Below are 18,111 nucleotides of genomic sequence, written 5' to 3'. Positions count from 1 at the left end.
AAGAATAAAGCAGCTCATATTGAACTTCTCTTTAAATGGATTTTAATTCATTTTTCCAGGAGGGCAAAGGGGAACATATATGCCAAAGCAGTTCCCCAAGCTTTGTTTAAAGGAAGGAAATCACCCTATTCCAGCAGTAGGCATCAGCCATCATGGGAGCCACCCCAGCACAGCTGTAGCACACACACAGCTGGCAGAGAAATCCTGCTCTGGGCCACACTAAAGACCTGGGGACACAGTGAAATATCACACAGTCATGTGGCCCATGGGTACCAAAAGGCAAAGCTTCTGTGCATCAGCAAGGTCACCATACAAAGGGTAATGGGAAAGACTGCTGCAATAGTGTGGTTCAGGATACCCAGTAGCTTCCTGACAAAACACTGACACTATGTCCCATTTCACCATTAAAGAAGGACTAGGAAAAACGTCCATTCTTTTCCAAGTCCATGCTTTTTCAAAGCATTATTAAGGATAGACTGATGGGAACCCATCACTAAAGAACAGAATCATTCAGGTTGGAAAAGACCCCTGAGACTGTCAAGTCCAACCACAAATCTACAGTGCAGGATTGTGGTACTGGGCACAAACTCTGCTCCTACAAACACTCTCAGCTCAGCAAGATCCATTGTCATAAGCAAACCATGAACCTGAGCAGGTATCCAACCTCCAGATCCACAAAAACAGATACATCAGCACTAGAGAAACACTGCAGCACAAGCACACACTCCAAAGCTTTCTCAAAAGAGGGCTGTGATTAATATTTACATATTCCAAACCTACAAAATTGCTTCAATTCAAACAAAGAAATTACCTTAATCGTTATGTAGTTTTTTAATGACTTTGACATTTTTTCTTGACTTCCTTTAACATGCAAATGCCCTATAGTAAAAAAAAAAAAAAAATTAATCAGGATAAACGAGTGTGCTTCTGAATAGGGAAAAAATGAGAAAGACGGCACTGAGACACTGTAAATGTTGGAGGTAGCATATGCTATGATGGATACATGCCAAACATTTCACTGCAATGGGTAACATTTTTCAATAGCTTTGCCTACAGTCCTGCACATGTCTCCATCCTCAAAACTTCCACTGGGTGAATTGTAAGATATAGACATTTAAAACATTAAAAAAAAAACAAAACCACCACCATGAGTCTCCCTGCTCAGAACTGACAATAAACTGATAAAAACAAGCAAGAAAATAGTTTCATTCTTCACAAGTACCTTACCTGTTACTCTTGACTTCTCAGAAGTATTTTAAGAAGTATTTTCCAGTGATCTAGCATTAAAAAATCCTTAAAACTAAATCTTCTGTACTTATTACTTGCTGACGGCTGTTAACATTATTTTTTTTACCCCAAAGTTTTATAGCACTGGTTCAAAATATCTTAAATGTAAAATGAATTTTCTACAGATTCTCAACTTCTCCAGACTTGTGAGACTGAGAAAAAGCAGGGTGAGGGAGAGATGCAGCTACAATATCTAATTTGAATTAGTTTATTTTAAAGTGTGATCTCTGAGCACTGCTAGAATATTCAATAGTCACACAGATCACTGCTTTGCAGGGCTGTAGCACAGGAAAAAGGGAGCAACACTGCATTTAAGAGAGTATGTAGAGCTTGGCTTTAGGACTGAAAGCTCTGTCGAAGAAAGACAGGAGAGGTATAGCCTGAGCTTGCCTGCTTCCATGTCTCATCCATGTGAGCCACAGCAGCACCACTGATGGAAAACACCAATTATTCACAGCACCAGAGAGATGGCAAACATGCTGCCACTGAAAGACTACTCAGCATAATTTCAGAAATGTTGTTAAAAGCCTTAATAGGCTTCTCCTAATGAAAGAGCAATTCTCTAAGTTACCAACCACCCATAACTAACATGAGATTTTAGACACTTCTGTAACCTGCAGCATCTAACACTTAATCATACTTTGAGGCAGATTTTTAAGTATAAATTTCTCTTGCTCTGTAATACCCTACCAGTACTGCATTCTTTCACATTTGGCAGCCCAGTGCTACCAATGCCTCAGAGTGCAAGGACAACGTATGATCGCGCTCCTGCTTTTATGAGTGGTGACAGAAGTGGCATTTCTTGCTCAGCAACCCATGCAGCTGTCTGCATTTTGTGCTACTCGCTGCACAGAGCTGCTTTGCAGCCTTGCCTGAAACCCTCTTGCTTCCACAAGTAGATAAAATCCCCATTACACTCATCTGGACATGAAAACAACAAGCTCAGGCCTGATAACTGGACCTGAAAAGCTCATCGTTTCACTCCTCAGCTACTTCTGACAATGATTCAAAGCAACAGGAACTCACCATGTGAAGTCCTACCCTGACCATCTCAAAACTGAATTTTGTACAACATACTCTATGGAGAGTAGGAATTAATCAAAAAATCTATGGATGCAGAAACAGCTACAGCATCTACCCATGATAAAAACCCTTGCTTTCACTATCTGTCCTGTCTGCTAGCAGGTGAGGCCACTTTCACCACAGCATCGTTAAACCTGGGACACTCACTAAGCATATTCAGGCTGTCAGACACAGCTGGACATCTGCAGCTCTTGGGACTCAAGTAAAACCCACAGCCAAAATGCTCCTGGGAGAAGGGGAAGAGCCTGGGTAAGATTACTTTCTTTTGCAAAGGTGCCTAAATACTGACTTAATTAACTTCAGGCAGACAAGTTTAAAATAGTTGGACTGTGTTTTCCTAAAAAGGTACCAGTAACATCTGAATTTGAATTAATATTCCTCTTCCAAGAGTTTCAGTACTTAGAATGATTTCATTCAAGAACAAAAAATACAAGGATTTTCATAACTTTGGTTTGGCGCTCTTCCCAGAGTACAAGTAGTCTAAAAATAAAGTCCTTATAAGATTTATCCCAGTGCAGGGATTTTCTTCCCCTAATGGGGACTGCTCCTCCGATTCTGAGCTGCTAAAATTCTGAAGTCTGTTAGCAGAATAAATTGTTTCTGAAGCTGATTCATTTGCCCTAAATAACTCACACCATCATCCTCCAGCAAGACTTTCTGACTTAATGAATGTAATCTGTCAGCTTCTAGAGAACTTCAGTGTGAAAATTGCCCTTGGAATTAAGTTCTCCCTTTTTTTTTTTTTTTAATTGACTCTTCTTTATTTAGCTGTTATCAAAAAATATTTCCCCTACAGATTCAGTTCCAAGTTTGAAAAGCCAGATTCACTGGATTGTCAACAGAAGGCTCCCCTTGGCAGTAACCAGTGCATCTCAATGGAAGTGCAGAGGATCCCACAGCACCTTGGGAACAAAGCGCACCCTGGAGGATGCACCAGCCTCTGGACAATTGCTATTGATTTACAACAGGCTCTACACTGGGAACTGAAATAGAATTCAATATTCATCCCATACAGTACAAATATATAAAAATGAAAGCTCATGTAATTCCCAAAGGCTTAACTCTGCAGCTCTTCTATTCAGAGAAGCAGCTCCAAGAGTTCATAGAGACATCCTGCCCAAAATACTAATCAGCATAAGAGAGGCTGCAGACTTGAATCTGACTTTCTAATGACTTCAGCTGTCCATCCAGAACCACCATGACTGCAACAGAAAGAACAAATGCCAAGGTTTCCATCAATGGGAACAGCACTAGAGCCATCAGTGACATAATTCAAAGCACTGTACAGCACAAACTTCACTGAATGAAGCATTTTATGGAGAGGGAGCAAGGAGCAGTTCTACATAATGCCAGGCAGTAACATGTTCTCAGTGCATGAAATGCCAAACTTAAAAAAACCCAAACTATTGTATTTGTACAGGCCTCTCAAGTGATCAATATTTTACTTACCAGAATGCAGAAAGTAATTCCCCCATTGCTCACACTGATGATACACCTCACACTGTGCAATTTCATTTTCATGATGAGGAAATGCAAGATCTATTCCACCAGTATGGATGTCCAGCTGCCTTCCAAACACTGCACTGTAACAATATTTTCCTGATCAGTAAGTAGAACACCACAAAAGCTTTTTGTAAAAAGAAATGCAGATAAAAATAAGATGAAACAACATATATTTAAGTGTACAACTTAGTAACTGCAGTTTTAAAACAAGATTTTACACATACCTTGGATACCAAAGCAGCAGCAGAACTTGTCTGGACAGGACCCGTATCTGTTCACAATTACTTCTCCTTAGCAGAAACAATTACTTTTCTACCTGTAGACAGCAAGCAGGATGTCTCCTTTCCTTGTTCTGCTACAGTTTCAGCATCAGACAGGTGCCTTTATGTGCAAACCTAACAACTTATTTCTATAAATTTGGTATTACTCTTCCTTATCTTGTACCTTTTTGTAAGAATTCAAACAATAGTGCGTGCAGTCAGGTGAAGCTGGGCAGGTTATCAACTTTATTCTGCCTGTTAAATGAAGTTTACACTTACAGCCTTCATAGGGATGTGAGTCAACCTTAACTCAGAAACCAGGAGTGCTCAAGCAGAGAAAGATGCAAGGCCTACAGACAAACACACAGTCCATCCCATAAGTCACATTAACAAGGTGCTCCTGGTAGCTAGCTAAACATTAATACTTTGGTCCCTCTTTGAGACAAAACACTCTGCTAACACTGTGCCAAATGATGGCTTTGCAGGAGCTGTTGGGGCACAGAAGGAAAAGTCAAAGAGGAGAAGAGAGAAGAAAGAAAGAAAGAGCAGCTGTCACCATTTCCCAAGTTCACCCTCTCTACTCCTGCCTGCTTCAAAACCAGCTAAAGCACAAATCTGACCCTCACCTTCCCTTGTGCCACCTACAGAGGAGCACTTTCTGTTTCCTCCAACAAAACCATTAAGAGCTGGAGGGAGGTTACAAATGGATCTGCCAAATGCACAGGGACAGGAGGAGCCACCCACCTCACCACGAGGGAAAATGAGCAGAGAATGACACACCTGAGGGGGTCAAAGCAGGAGATCTCCTCCTTCAGGGCTGCTCTAGAGACCAGAGACTCCTCATTCACAGACTTATCAAAATTAATTCACCTAACATAGTTAAAGTGCTTTGAGATACTTGGCAAAACAGACAGCTAAGTAAGTATTGCTTAAAAATGGGCCTTCCGCAGCTGACTGGGACAACAAATTGTTTTAGGTCACTTCCCAAAGTAAGCTCTCCATTTTTCACAGTCCAAGATTACTACAATCATGCTCTCTGTGGGTCTTTTCTTTATATGGCAGGAGCCTCAACCAGCCTCAGTAAAATACATTTTTACAGAAAGAAATGCAGACTATAAACAGCACTGCACTAGCAGACAAGCCATGTTGTAACTGGCATTTCTTATCCGTGCACTTCTGTCAGAGGTTGTACATCAAACACAGCATGATTTTGTGCACTTTGATTGCTTTAAGAGCTGCCTTTTGATTGCTTTAAGAGCTGCCTCACTATGCTGAAACTATTTACAGACAGAAAATCACTCTTACAAACACTTTTCACAAGCAGGTAGAAAAGACTAACAATTCCAGGTGCACAGAAAAGCATATGAAAGAAAAGCCTAAAGCAGCTGGTTCCACCTTCTTTCAGCTTTAGCTGAAAATTTAAGCTGAACAAGGTCAGATCTAAACTATTTCTTCCAAAAAAAGATCTGAGACTAATGAAAAACTAAGTACACTATCAATCTTCAAGGAGAGAAGACTTTTTCTCCTGTGGTGAAAATGAAACTTTAAATTAAGAGCCAATTACATCCAACCAAGTGCAAGCAAAACACTACTCAGCAAGAATGCAGAATAACACTTAGATTATTAGAGTGAACATCCACAGGTGCTGTTAAGATAAGGCCAGCAAGATGTCATAGATCAAGCTGTAATCCCACACCTGTCCTCCTGACACCTACCTCCTGAACTAGGTCTGATGGAGACTGCGAGAAGTGGAAGGGAAGCAATGAAAGAGGTACCATAACTTTCACCACACCTTTGGTTACTCAGCTCAAGTTAAAAGCCTGCTAATGGACTGGGTGATCCCGTGTGCCGCATTTTAAGCACCAAGTCTGACTCTAGGGACGGTGCCAAAACATCGAGACAGCTGTGACAGTAAGGTGAAGCAGAGTTTATCTGGGCCACATGTGACATCCCAAGTTGCATAAAATGCTCACATTAAAACCAGTGCAACCTACTGATCAGAAAACAATTTCAGTACTGGTGCTTCCATTGTACTGTGACTGAAAATGAAAAATAGCATTAGATTTATCAAAATCCAAGAAATCTGACCTTGATATTGTGGAACATTCAATGTGCCATCCAGGCCGTCCTTTTCCCCAGGGAGAATTCCAAGACAGCTCTTGAGGCTTGGCAGCCTTCCACAGGGCAAAATCTTTATCATGTCGTTTATCAGAATCAACTGGCAAGAATAAGTGATTTGTTAATGGGATATGTCTCAAAGAAAAAAAATGACCAAATGAAAGCAAGAGGAAATGTGTATTTAGTGAACTACTCTGATTTTAATCCCTTTCAATCAACTTCTTTTCACTACAACTTCCCTCTCTTCCCCCTCACACAGGGGAAAATTAAACTATTGGAATATTGGAATATTGAAATAGATTTTGACAAGGTACAAAGATAGATTTAATATTCCTTAATATATCCCATCCTATCAGTCCTTTTATCCTTCCCCGGGTTACCTTATTTTTCATTCATTTAGTTACATATCAGCCAGTTTCCCCAGGACAAATTGACTGCACTACCGCAGAAAAGATAAAACCAAACCAAACCACACAAACAAACAAACCAAACCCCAATTTTTTCTCTGGGACACAATTACTTTGTGTTTTAAATTTTATAAAACAAAGTGCACAGAGGTAAAAATCAAAACTATTCTTGGACAGTAGCAATTCTTCACTACAGTTTTCACCAATGGGTCCTCTACAAAGGTTTCCTCACTGCTATATTTGTTCTTTCCTTCACTACATTGCCAAGGATGCAGTCCTTTTTGTTACAATACTGCAGGACATCTCTGCTGACTCCTAACCTCCAGTCAAATACCAGCAACCCCTGGCAGGAGCCACAGAACAGGGCTCTGGACTCTGGACTTTCTTTCTGACAAATACATGACCTCACTTTTAGAATCATACAATTCAAAATTCCTAAGAACTAAAGATATGGAAATATAACCTTAGTTTTATCCACTGAATCTTCACCAAGGCTCTTTCACTAGACTGCCAAGTTCTGAATGACCAGTATCTGCTGACTCCAACCCCCTTTTGCCCCTTTTTGAGTATACTGCTACAAAAGAGCATTCTTCAACTTCTCAGCTGTAAGCAAAACAAGTGTCAAAATCTTTAGAAATAAGAATGCACTTAGTTGTGACTAGAGGGGAAGTGGGGTAAAACACATAATCAGTCACAGCTGAGGCTAGAAGGCACATCTGGGAACAGTCTAATCCAACCCCCTGCTCAGAGCAGGAGCAGCTGCAGCAAGCTGCCCAGGATGGTGTCCAGCTAGACTTTGACTGAGGATGGAGACTCCACAGCCTCTCTGAGCAACATGGTTTGCGTTAACCATCCTCAGGGTAAAAAGGATTTTTCTTGGCTTTAAATGAGATTTCCCAAGTTTCAAGTTGTGATCAGTGCCTCTTGTCCTATCACCAAGCACCACAGAGAAAAGCCTGGCTCCATCTGCTCTACTCCATCAGTATGAGTACACATGGGTAGGACTCCCCTGAGCCTTCTATTTTCCAGTATGAGTGGTCCAGCTCTGTCTGCTTTTCCTCATATGAAAGATGCTCCAGTACCTCCATCACTACTGGGGCCCTTTGCTGGCCTTTCTCCACTGCTGCTCTGGGGAGCCCAGCACCAGACCTGCACTTCAGGCATGTCTCACCAGTGCTGAGCAGAGAAGGACCACCTCCTCTGAGCTGCTGGCAATGCTCCTCCCTGTGCAGCCCAGGAGGCTGCTGGCTCTCTGCACTCAGTAATTACCTCTAAATAACTGTTGACAAGACGCATTCCCTCTGTAGGCTGTAACACTGAAACAACTCCAGAGCAGAACTGTGAGAAGTTCTGGCTGCACCTGAGCAGCAGCCTCGAAGGCATTTTCAGTAATTACAAACAGATTTTTTTTTTAAATGATGAAATACTGAACTTTAGTTTGCAAAAGGATGCAGGAAACCTGAATCAAATTCTCTGACACAGAAACCCGATCAGACCCTTACTACTCTGCTGAACAGAGGTTCAGCAACCCTGCAAAGCAGGAACTGGAGCAAAATCTCCACAGCCCAGGGTACAGGCCTGGTCTAGCACAGCCTATGAAGAGATTGCTCACCCTCACACAGAGGCTGCTTAGCCCAGTGACAAGTAGTGAAGAAAGCAATTCATCCAGTTAACTTCAGAGCAATGCAACTGCCCCAATAAGAACACGATAGGTGAGGTTTCCTTGTGTTTTCCCTTGAGTACCTCACTGCTGGCTACTGCAACAGCAAGAACACCACCTCACTGTGAGGTTTCTATGTACCACTGCCAAGTATTTAAGTAAAAATGCTTAAGAATCCTAATTGCTCTAAGGTACTAGAACAAAGGTATAGAGGGAAGGACAAAAGGAAGAAGAAAAACCAAGTTTCCTCCTGCACAGGCAACAGTGAGTGCCTCAAAAAATAACTACAAAAGCACTGTAATCCTAATTAAACAGAAACTTAGCTATACACAAGGGTTAGAAAACTATTTCAGACTGTCAAATGAAAGTCTGCACATAGATGCAAAATGCATTCAAACAATGCATTAACACAAACAAGCTCATGCTATGAACTTACTTGCTTCATCTTGGGTATCAGGGTTAATAGCAGTTAACACTCCGTATCTTTTTCCCCAGGACTTAACATCAAAATAAACGTTGCCTAATATAAAAGAAATGTTTAGTTGCATAGCAAAGATGGAGCACATTGATGAGAACTTGATAACATTTCCCTGAAAGCAAAAAAAAAAAAAAAGCTCTTCCACTCCCATTTGAAATTCTCATTTAGAAATTCAGAAATATTGCAAAAGTAGTAGCAGATGTTTCCATGCTATCCAGTTTTTCAGGAACTTCTGTGCACATGCTCATTCTGCCCAGAGCATAACTTTGAATTCTGGGGATCTCCCAGGTTCTTCCTTGCCCATGCACAATCAGCAATCCCCTCCCCTACTGCAGCTCAAGCTACACCTAGTCCAGTTACAATGCACTTGAATTATTCTACAACCACCAGCTTTCCTAAAAAAAGAAATCCACACATTTTGCTTTGCAGACACATCTTTTACAGCACATAGGAGATACACAGCTCCTCTTCAGAGGTTCCCCCAGCTTCCTTATAGAAACCAGGCCAGGCTTTCCCCAAGGAGTTTAGACAGCAGTTTATTACAGTAAAAAATTATAATAAATAATGAGCTACATTTGGCTTAGAAATTGAGTAATAGTTGTTCTGCCCACTCATGTCATCACAAACAATTCGCTCACACCCTGTTAAGCAACAGAAGGAAAGCCAAGGCACAAGGTATTTCATCTGATTCCAAAACAGGATTACTAACAGCAGTGACTTCCTATACATGGGCTGAACAAGGAGTAACCTTGCTCAAAGTCTTACCTTGCGAGGTTGCATAAGCTTGTCCACTGGAAATTATTGTTTTTATAAAGGAAATTATTTGAGGAATATTGTCAGTCACCCTCATATATACCGTAGGAGGAAGGACCTTAAAGAAAGAGTAACATCACATTAACACACTGCCAATGAGTTCCTTCACTCTCGGAAACAAACGAAAAAGAACATTCTCCTCAACTTTAAAAAAGTTGCAAGTATCATAAAAAATTCATAAGCAGTATTTAAGATAATACACACACAGAAAAATAATTTGATGGTGGCAAGGAAAACCCTGATTTTCCCAGTGGCTCACTCTCTGCTTCTGACAGGGAAGCAAGAAGTAAAGTCACTTGAAATCAATGAAAGAAGATTTCGTGTTTCCTATGCTTTCAATCAGGCTGTTTCTCCATTACAGTAATTTCTGTGAATCAAGGATCTACTGAATATGGAAAAAAAACTGTTCCAAAGTTTCATTTGTTCATTCCAAAGCTCAGGATTGCTTCTCCCCACATCTCCTTACTCAAAGGGTGTGCAATATCATTCCAGAAGAATGAAAAAGTAAATCAGCACTCAGTTTCCAAGCAACAAATTTATTTTTTCAGATCAAACTCTCAAAACCAGATTCTTTACCAAAATAATTGCTTAGAAATACTCTTAATTTAGAATCTTGAGTGTTTGTACCTTTAAAGCAGCCATATCTTGTTTAAAGTCTTCTTCATAAATACGAGCAAGAGCTACTGGCGATATATTCATCTGAAAAAAAGAGAAGCAGATTAGCAAACCATAAGTCAGAGTAATGATATAAAATATGGCAATCTTTTCTCAGACAGCTAATAGCTAATTGGAAGACTTAGAGAGCCCCCAAGGTAAAGAGTGAGAAAGGCTTATTAATCTAACATTGACAGGGAGGACATATAAATTATAAATAACTTAGAAGTACTATTTAATTTATGCATCTTAATTTACAAAATATTAATATATCTCTTTTAAGAGAAAGCAACCAAAGACTAAAATAATAAACTCCTTTCCTCTCTTATTATTTTCTCTTGAGAGGGTCTTTCATTTCCAGTGATAAAATATACTACCATATACAGGACAAAAAACCATTCAATTTACTGACAGGAAACACCAATACCACCTACGTGTCAGAAAGACAGATAAGAGACTTGCAGGATGAGACAAGATATTAATTTTTAGTGATTAAGAAAAATTAGCTATTTCAGCAGATCATGGGTACTCATAGATCTCAATACTGAAATCCAGTTCCACGCTTTGCCAAGTCCAGCATTTCTCAAGCACCTTCTCTACATTTCTCATTCATGGGACATGAACAGGTTCCTGTTGCAGAGGGGATGAGAAAATGCAACCCAAAAGGAAAGGTACTTGCACATGGTAAGGTACTTGTTCTCAAATACTCAGAAGAGGCCAGGGATTGAAAGATGCATGACAGCAAAACCTGCCCTAGTAAGCAAGAGCATGGTATCAAAGTGTTTCAAATGCATGCTTTTACACCTTCTCTGAGAACAAACCACCGGGGAGAAGACAACACACTGTCAGTCTCTCCATCTTTCAGGTAACTGAATCATTAACAACACAAATCCCATTTCATCACTTCCAATTCATTACTAGAGCATCTCTATGGGTTCTGATTTTGAGAGAGCAGAAGGGTACCACTGCTTGTACAAACTCCTGCACAAAGCAGGGGTTCTGGTGAAGACAATGTTCATGCAGCAATGAAATGAGGACAATGCACCAAAAAACAAAGACATGTTTCTGCCTGCAGACCAGTGACTGGATTCATCTCTCTACACAGCTCAGCTGCTCCTTTGACCAAGAAAGAAACAAAGGTGCCTACAGAAAAAAGATGGGGAACTTCCTCCCATCCTGGTGGATATTCAACACACAAAGAGACTCATCTCTCTCTCAAAGGACCACTGATGGCATGCAGCATGTTCATCATGAACTAGTACCCAACTTTGAGGTTTCCCCCAGATGAACCCCACCAGGGGATGAGGAACAAGCTCAGACATGTTAATTCTACCACTGTAATGCCTCAGGTGCACAGGTTCCAACAACAAAAGCAGGCTACTGAGGTAAGGGCCTTGGCCATCCAAAACAAATGGTTGAGCAAACACTTCAAAAGGTCTCCAAAATAAAAGCCAAGAAAAGAAGATTTCATAGAACCAAAGAATGTAGTAAAGCAACACATCTTTCAAGAACATGTCATTTCCCCCTCCTCAAACACAAAATCTCTAAGATGTTCTGACAATAAGGAAAAATTTTAAAATGCAAACACAGATTTAATACGCCTGAATTTTGGAGGGGAGTTCCTTGTTTTAGAATGGTTTACTGCCTTAGAAAACTGCAAGTAAATGGACTAAGGGAACAGACATATTTCTACATGAGTGGTGTGCTAGTATTCATTTGAATACAGGGGCCTATATTTAACTGAGAAAGCAACTGTTTACTTAAAGATAAGTAAAAGGAACAGCTGTCAAATTCTCTGGCTTCAAGAAACTATCTTAAAGCTTGCGACTGTAATTCAATCCCACACATTCACTTATGATCCCAAAGACATGAGTTATAGATTCTAAAATCAAATGAAACAAAAGGACTCAAAATGCAGAATAAAAACACAGAATACTTTCTTAGTGCTTCAGGGTTCAAAAAGTGTTTTTAAAACCAAAAAAAAAAAAAAAAAAAAATTAAATAATCATTCACCAAGCTAATCTGGTAAAAAAGGTCATATGAAAATTCTGAGAACCACTTACAGCTCCAGTCTTATCAAGACTTATCTGTACACACGATGTTAACTTTCCTGGGGGTGACAAATTCAGCCAGGCCTGGTGAAGCTTTCCAAGGTGCTGACACTGCAGCTAGATGGTGCTCGGCACCTTCCAGGAACTGCCCTCCGCCCCACGTGGCAGTGCTGTATGTACTGCCTTTCGTGATCACGGCACACAACACTTCTCCACAACTCACTCAGAACCCTTCTGGCTGCTACATTTTGGGATCATTTCAGTGTGCTGAGGATTCAGGCAGGGCTTTTGTTCCCTTCCAGCCTCTCAGGCAGGGGGAGAGGGCAGGAGAATCCCAGCTGTGGGTGCTGTAAGGTAGTTCCCTCTCTGCCTCCCCCCATCACACAGCTCTGTACCCACTGACCCCCACACAGCTCTCAACACTCAGCCCTCCTCACTCACAGACCCATTACAGCCACACTAGGGGAGCAGAAATCTCAACATTAATTACCTACTAATCAAAACAAACATAAAAAATGAACCCCAAACCCTGGTTAATTTTCCTATATAAGCAGCTTAGAAAATACCAAAAGGTTAGTCAAAGACTGCAGCAAACACCTACCTCATTGGCTCTTTTTATTATCTTGTCATCTATGTCTGTGATCCCCATCACCATGATAACTTCAATTCCAAAAAACCTTGTCATTATCCTTCGAATTATATCAAACCTAACATAGGAGCTGGAAGAGAAAGAAACACGAGCTTTTGAACATGCAGTAATAAGAATAAACTTAAATAAAAAAATCAACAGCCACAGGGACAATCTAATTAATCCCAACACTTGCAATGAAAAGATTTTCAGTGCATAAGGTGTTTTTCAAAACCAGTTGCTACCTGCACAAAAGTCAAGCAAATTTCCCTTGAACTGGCCTACCCTCTTCTGGCATTAGTGACACATTACATCAGATTTTCTGAGTGTTTTCTTTTGTTGCATCTCTTTATTCAAAGGGTATAACAAGCTACAGGAGCCGGGAGACTCTTTCAAAGCCAGCAGGACAAAATAAGACACAGAGATCAGATATTCTTGAAATACACCCTTTAGGCTTAGTATATCCTAACAGGTTTTCAAAAGTCATGTAGCAGAACAGGGAGAAATAAAGCAGGATCCAAATTAACTTTTCTTAGGGTTGAGTAACAACAGGTACTAGCCACCAATAAAGTATTTCATTCACACACCACCACAGATCTTTTCTGATAGCAAAGAGTAGATGCTCTATAGCTTATTCTGTTTTATTTACACTTGAGAATAAAAGTTATTCTGAAAATTATTCAGGGCTTTTGCCACAAAGCAGAGTATTTAATACTGATAGACTGGTGGATATACAATCTGTATAGGGCTGCTACAGCTCCTTCTGCTCACAGACTCTCTATTTGTAATTCTCAAAACACACTTTGACTGAGTTAAACCAAATTACTAGGTGGGGTACTAGAAGGTAACTACAATCCCTGTGTGTGCCCTGCAAAATGATGAGAATCCTCAGTCTTTCTGGGCTCTGTTTGCTCCAAAGCCAGCAAGGAGGTTCCCAGACCTACAGGTTCCCATTTCACTCACAGCATCACACAAACTGCAACTCTCACAGCCATCAGAACAAAGAAATGTAAGCAACTACAGAAATGGATTTGCCCCCTTCCCTGCAGGTGCCAGGTAGCACTAAGGTACTGATTTATGGATGCAGAATATCTTGAGGAAGAAAAATACTTTCAGTTGTTGTTTGTGCCGTGCCCATGCTGACAAAAGACTTTTTGAAAGCCTTGCTGCCAGGGAGATGGTTTTTAATGAATAGCAACTCACTGGAAGTAAGGTTCATCTAATGTGGTGACACGATTCTGTAAGAATATTAAATTGGCCTTTGGATCCTGTTCAGAGGAACAACGTCAGCATCAAAAGCCTGATATTAGATTTAACAGCCCTGCAGTCACTGTTCCCAGAGCAGTCACAAATTTCACACTGTTCCCTCTCCTCTCATCTTCCAACTGAATTAATGGAAGAAACTCTGCAAGAACAAGAGCAGAATTCCTGATACCACAGGGTCTTTACCACTTCAGGACTGATTAAAAAAACACAGCCAAAACAGACAGTCAAGATCAGGGGGTGGCAGAGCACGTGCAAGAGAAATCTCTCGTGGCTGGTTTTACTCCTACTTCAAAGCATTCAGACAGGAACCTGGATGCCAACCAGGCTGCAGGTCAAACCAGTACAATCAAGGTCAGACCCAGAACTGGGGGAAAAAAAAATATTATTATTTGCCTGTCTTACTTTTTTCTCTATATAGAATGGGTGTTGGATGTCATATGGAGGCAGACAGAGCATCTGTTTTTAGGACTGGAAACACAACATACTAGAGAATGTTAAGTTATTTAGAGAAATAAGAACTCCTTGTGGAATGGAAAGAGAACAGGAGAAAATAATGCCATTATTTCCAAATTCTCCTCAAGGATCTCAAACTCATTTCCATGATCCATTTCTGCTTTATTACCTGCTCCATTTGTTGTGTTTGACACAAGTCAAATGTAAAACAGAGAAAAAAAGGGAATTCTAGTGAGAAGAGAACATGTAGCAGGAGTACAACAAAATGATAGTATTTAGCAAGAGCAGCAGAGTAGCAACAGCCACCACTCCATTTGACTTTATGCTATTTCCCAGTGCTTCTTCTGGCCCCCAACAGCAGCATACATTTCAGCTGTTCTATGGTTGGACCTAGCTACTGGGGGAAAAAAGATACCATTTTAAAAAATAAATAAATAAATAGAACTAAGAGTGCTCCACCATCCCAAACAAATCAGCTGAGCAACAGGATGTCAACACTGACATGTGTAAGGCAGAGATACTGGAAAGGAACTGCCAACTCCTCCCACGCTGGAGGGTTTAACTGATGAGAAAAGAGAGCAAAAGGTCTTCAGTGCAGACACCTTGCCAGGCAACAGGAACAACATGAAGGTGCTTAAAGAAGTGCTTAAAGAGAGAATTGCACCTGGTGTATCTGCATGATACACCAAAGGCAATATTCAGCACTAACCACTCTTTCTTAAAGTAGCACATACAGAGGTCAGACCCGGGTGACGAAGATGTATGGCAAATCTTCACAGTGGGAAAGCCTGAAATTGCTAGTTAGACATGGGTAAGAAAAGATGGGTAAAAAAACCAGCAAGTGTAAGCAAGGCCTTTCTACTCCCTCTTTTAATAAAGAAAGTCTGAGGGCAAGAGACCACCGAAAAAAACAGACATTTAAAAGCCACACAGAGCTGCAAGACCAAAGGGTGAAATTCTCCACCTCTATAAAACATTGTGGTCTAGATCAACTATGCCCCTTAGGACAGAAGCACCTCTGCAATTCCCTTCCCTATTACACCAAGTCGGGGAAGACAGGCCCTACCACACTAGAGCACCTCAACTGAGGGATAAAGACAAGAAATTTATAAACGTCTTTTTTACACAGTTACTTTCAAGTGATGATTTTAAATCATAATTATTTCAAGGTAAACTGTAATGGAGCCCGTATCACAAAGAGCTGTAGATTTAAATACACAAATTACTATGATTATCAAATAAAAAAAGTTCCCCTGAAAATACTACGTATGAACAACAAGTCCAAGATATTGTGTTCTTGATTTTTAGGTCACCAGTAAAAAGCTCAGTCAGTTTTCTGCTGAGACTTGAAAAAAGCAAGGAGGAAAAAAGACACCACAACATATACACAACAGTACAGTAGCATTAACATTAGCACTGACAACAGTACTTTCACATAACTGTTATTTTAAGTCTTCCTTTTTACAGAACAAAGCAGCAGATGTGCAGTTACTGTGATGGCTCAGTGCAACATAAGCAAGATTCAACACAAGTTTCTGAATGAAGGTGAGACAGGATGAGAAGCTCTGAAATCCCTTACATTGAAGGGGAATTATTCAGTTACTGAAATGCACAGTATCTGATCTTCATACAGATGGCAATTATCTGATAAACCCCTGCTCTTTCAAAGAGCCCAACACAACTTGCTCTTTAAGAACCTTAAGAACAGCTTGAGCTGCTGCTGCAACTCTCCTTAGTTTCACAGGAACAGCAGACACCCTGCACGTCTACTCATCAGGTGTGTTGTTTTGAAACAACTGCCAGCAACCTCTTTTGGTGTATTAAAAGTATTTTTTCAAAGTTACTTATAATGAAGCTAGCTTATTGTTCTAACAATCTTAATGAACTAGAGAGAAAAACCTGTGCTATTCTGGATTGTTTTTTTATTTTTAAGCATAGTAAGCCACTGCAGTGTTACTCTGCAAAAAGGCCTTTAAGCTACCTGGACTTTCTGAGATTTAAGATGCAGTGTGTTCATCTATGAACCTTGAAAGCACCTCTCCATTAGCCAGCCCTGCATGGCTTTTCCTTGGTGTCAACACAGTGCCCGACCTAACCCAAACTGAAACTATCTTTTCACACAGCTGAGAGGCTCTGCTCCAGGATCACAACTACACATAAGAGGTCACACTATGCTGATACGATCTGAAACAACTTACCCTACCCAAACAAACTGCACACATTTCCTAAAGCTTCTTCCCAAGACACAGACACGCACTGTCTCTGCCTTAGCTAGGCAGCAGAACCAACAGCCCCTTTATGGACTACCCCAGCCCAAGAGGAAAAAATACATAACAAATAGACTTTTGCCCTTTGCACAGCACAGGAGGCAAAGGGCTGGGCCTCGTGTCACCAGTCACAGCTCTGTCACCCGGACACACACTGCAGCCTGGGGATGTCCAGCACTGTATCCCTGGCACCACTGGCGTGGGGATGTCCAGCACTGCGTGTCTGCCTGCATTCCCCCACGCTGCCATCCGCGACTCACCAGGCGTGCCCGAGGTGTGCATGGTCATACACGGTTGGCCCGCAGCTGTACCTGCAGAGGGGGGAGGCAAACAGAATCACAGAATTGTTAGGGCTGGAAGATCACCCAGTCCAAATCCCTGTCAAGGCAGGGTAACCGACAGCAGGTGACACAGGAATGGATCCAGGTAGGTTTTAAATGTCTCTAGAGAAGGAGTCTCCATCAGCCACCTGGACAGCCTGTCCAAATGCTCTGCCACCCTCAACATAAAGAAGCGCTTTCCCATGTTGAGGTGAAACTTCTTGTATTTTAGCTTATGGCCACGACTCCTCGTCCTGACACTAGGCAATGCCAATGCCAAAAAGAGCCTGGCACCACCCACACCCATCTTCGAGATATTTATCTGTATTGATGAGATCCCCTCTCAGTCCTCTCTTGACTAAACAGGCCCAGCTCCTGCAGTCTCTCCTCGCAAGAGAGACGCTCCGGTCCCTTAATCACCATTGTGACCCTTCTCTTTATCAAGAAGCTCCATACCTTTCGTGGACTGGAGCCCAGAACGGGACACAGGAGCTGTTTCCGGACACAAACCTCTCCTGTCACCCCCATCACCCCCGCGCCCGCCCGCCGCGCCGCAAGGCGCTACCAGGTCGCCACTCCTTCCGTGGCCAGCACGAGCGGCTCCTTGCTCTGGCTCCGGCTGTTGTAAGCCACAATCCCGCTGTCGCGCCCCGCCGGAGGCACCCACTGTCGACGCCGCCGCGCAGCACCCGAGCACCACCGCGCCCCCGCCTGTGCACGGCCGGCACCGGGACCGGGACCGAGCCCGCACCGCCGGGCGGCCGCCGCCGCCCCCCCGCGCAGCATGCCCGCAGGTTGCCCGGCCGCGGGCGGGGAGCCGACACAACCCGCCGCGACCGCCGCGACCGCCGCGCCGCCTGCGC

At 41.9% G+C, this 18,111-nt stretch overlaps 1 protein-coding gene across 5 annotated transcripts in view; it reads right to left on the bottom strand.

Annotated features, from left to right (window-relative positions):
- Positions 1-18,111, bottom strand: part of CARS2 (cysteinyl-tRNA synthetase 2, mitochondrial) — a 42,925-nt gene that overhangs the window by 17,029 nt on the left and 7,785 nt on the right. For 2 of the 5 annotated variants that reach the window (XM_059839691.1, XM_059839692.1), the window contains exons 1-9: positions 17,814-18,049; positions 17,189-17,239; positions 12,916-13,033; positions 10,237-10,308; positions 9,562-9,667; positions 8,755-8,838; positions 6,222-6,351; positions 3,820-3,953; positions 812-879 (exon numbers count right to left, since the gene is read on the bottom strand). In XM_059839691.1, coding sequence (XP_059695674.1) covers positions 812-879; positions 3,820-3,953; positions 6,222-6,351; positions 8,755-8,838; positions 9,562-9,667; positions 10,237-10,308; positions 12,916-13,033; positions 17,189-17,239; positions 17,814-18,034 — 984 coding nt within the window. In that variant the 5' untranslated portion in view covers positions 18,035-18,049. Of the gene's footprint in view, positions 1-811; positions 880-3,819; positions 3,954-6,221; positions 6,352-8,754; positions 8,839-9,561; positions 9,668-10,236; positions 10,309-12,915; positions 13,034-17,188; positions 17,240-17,704; positions 17,794-17,813; positions 18,050-18,111 lie in introns of those variants that run through there. The other 3 variants (XM_059839696.1, XM_059839695.1, XM_059839694.1) reach the window with 2 other exon arrangements.

Source organism: Haemorhous mexicanus, chromosome 2 (genome assembly GCF_027477595.1).
Source record: "Haemorhous mexicanus isolate bHaeMex1 chromosome 2, bHaeMex1.pri, whole genome shotgun sequence".
Lineage (NCBI taxonomy): Eukaryota > Metazoa > Chordata > Aves > Passeriformes > Fringillidae > Haemorhous > Haemorhous mexicanus.
Note: the sequence above shows the minus strand (reverse complement) of the source record. Positions and strands in the feature narration are given on the sequence as shown.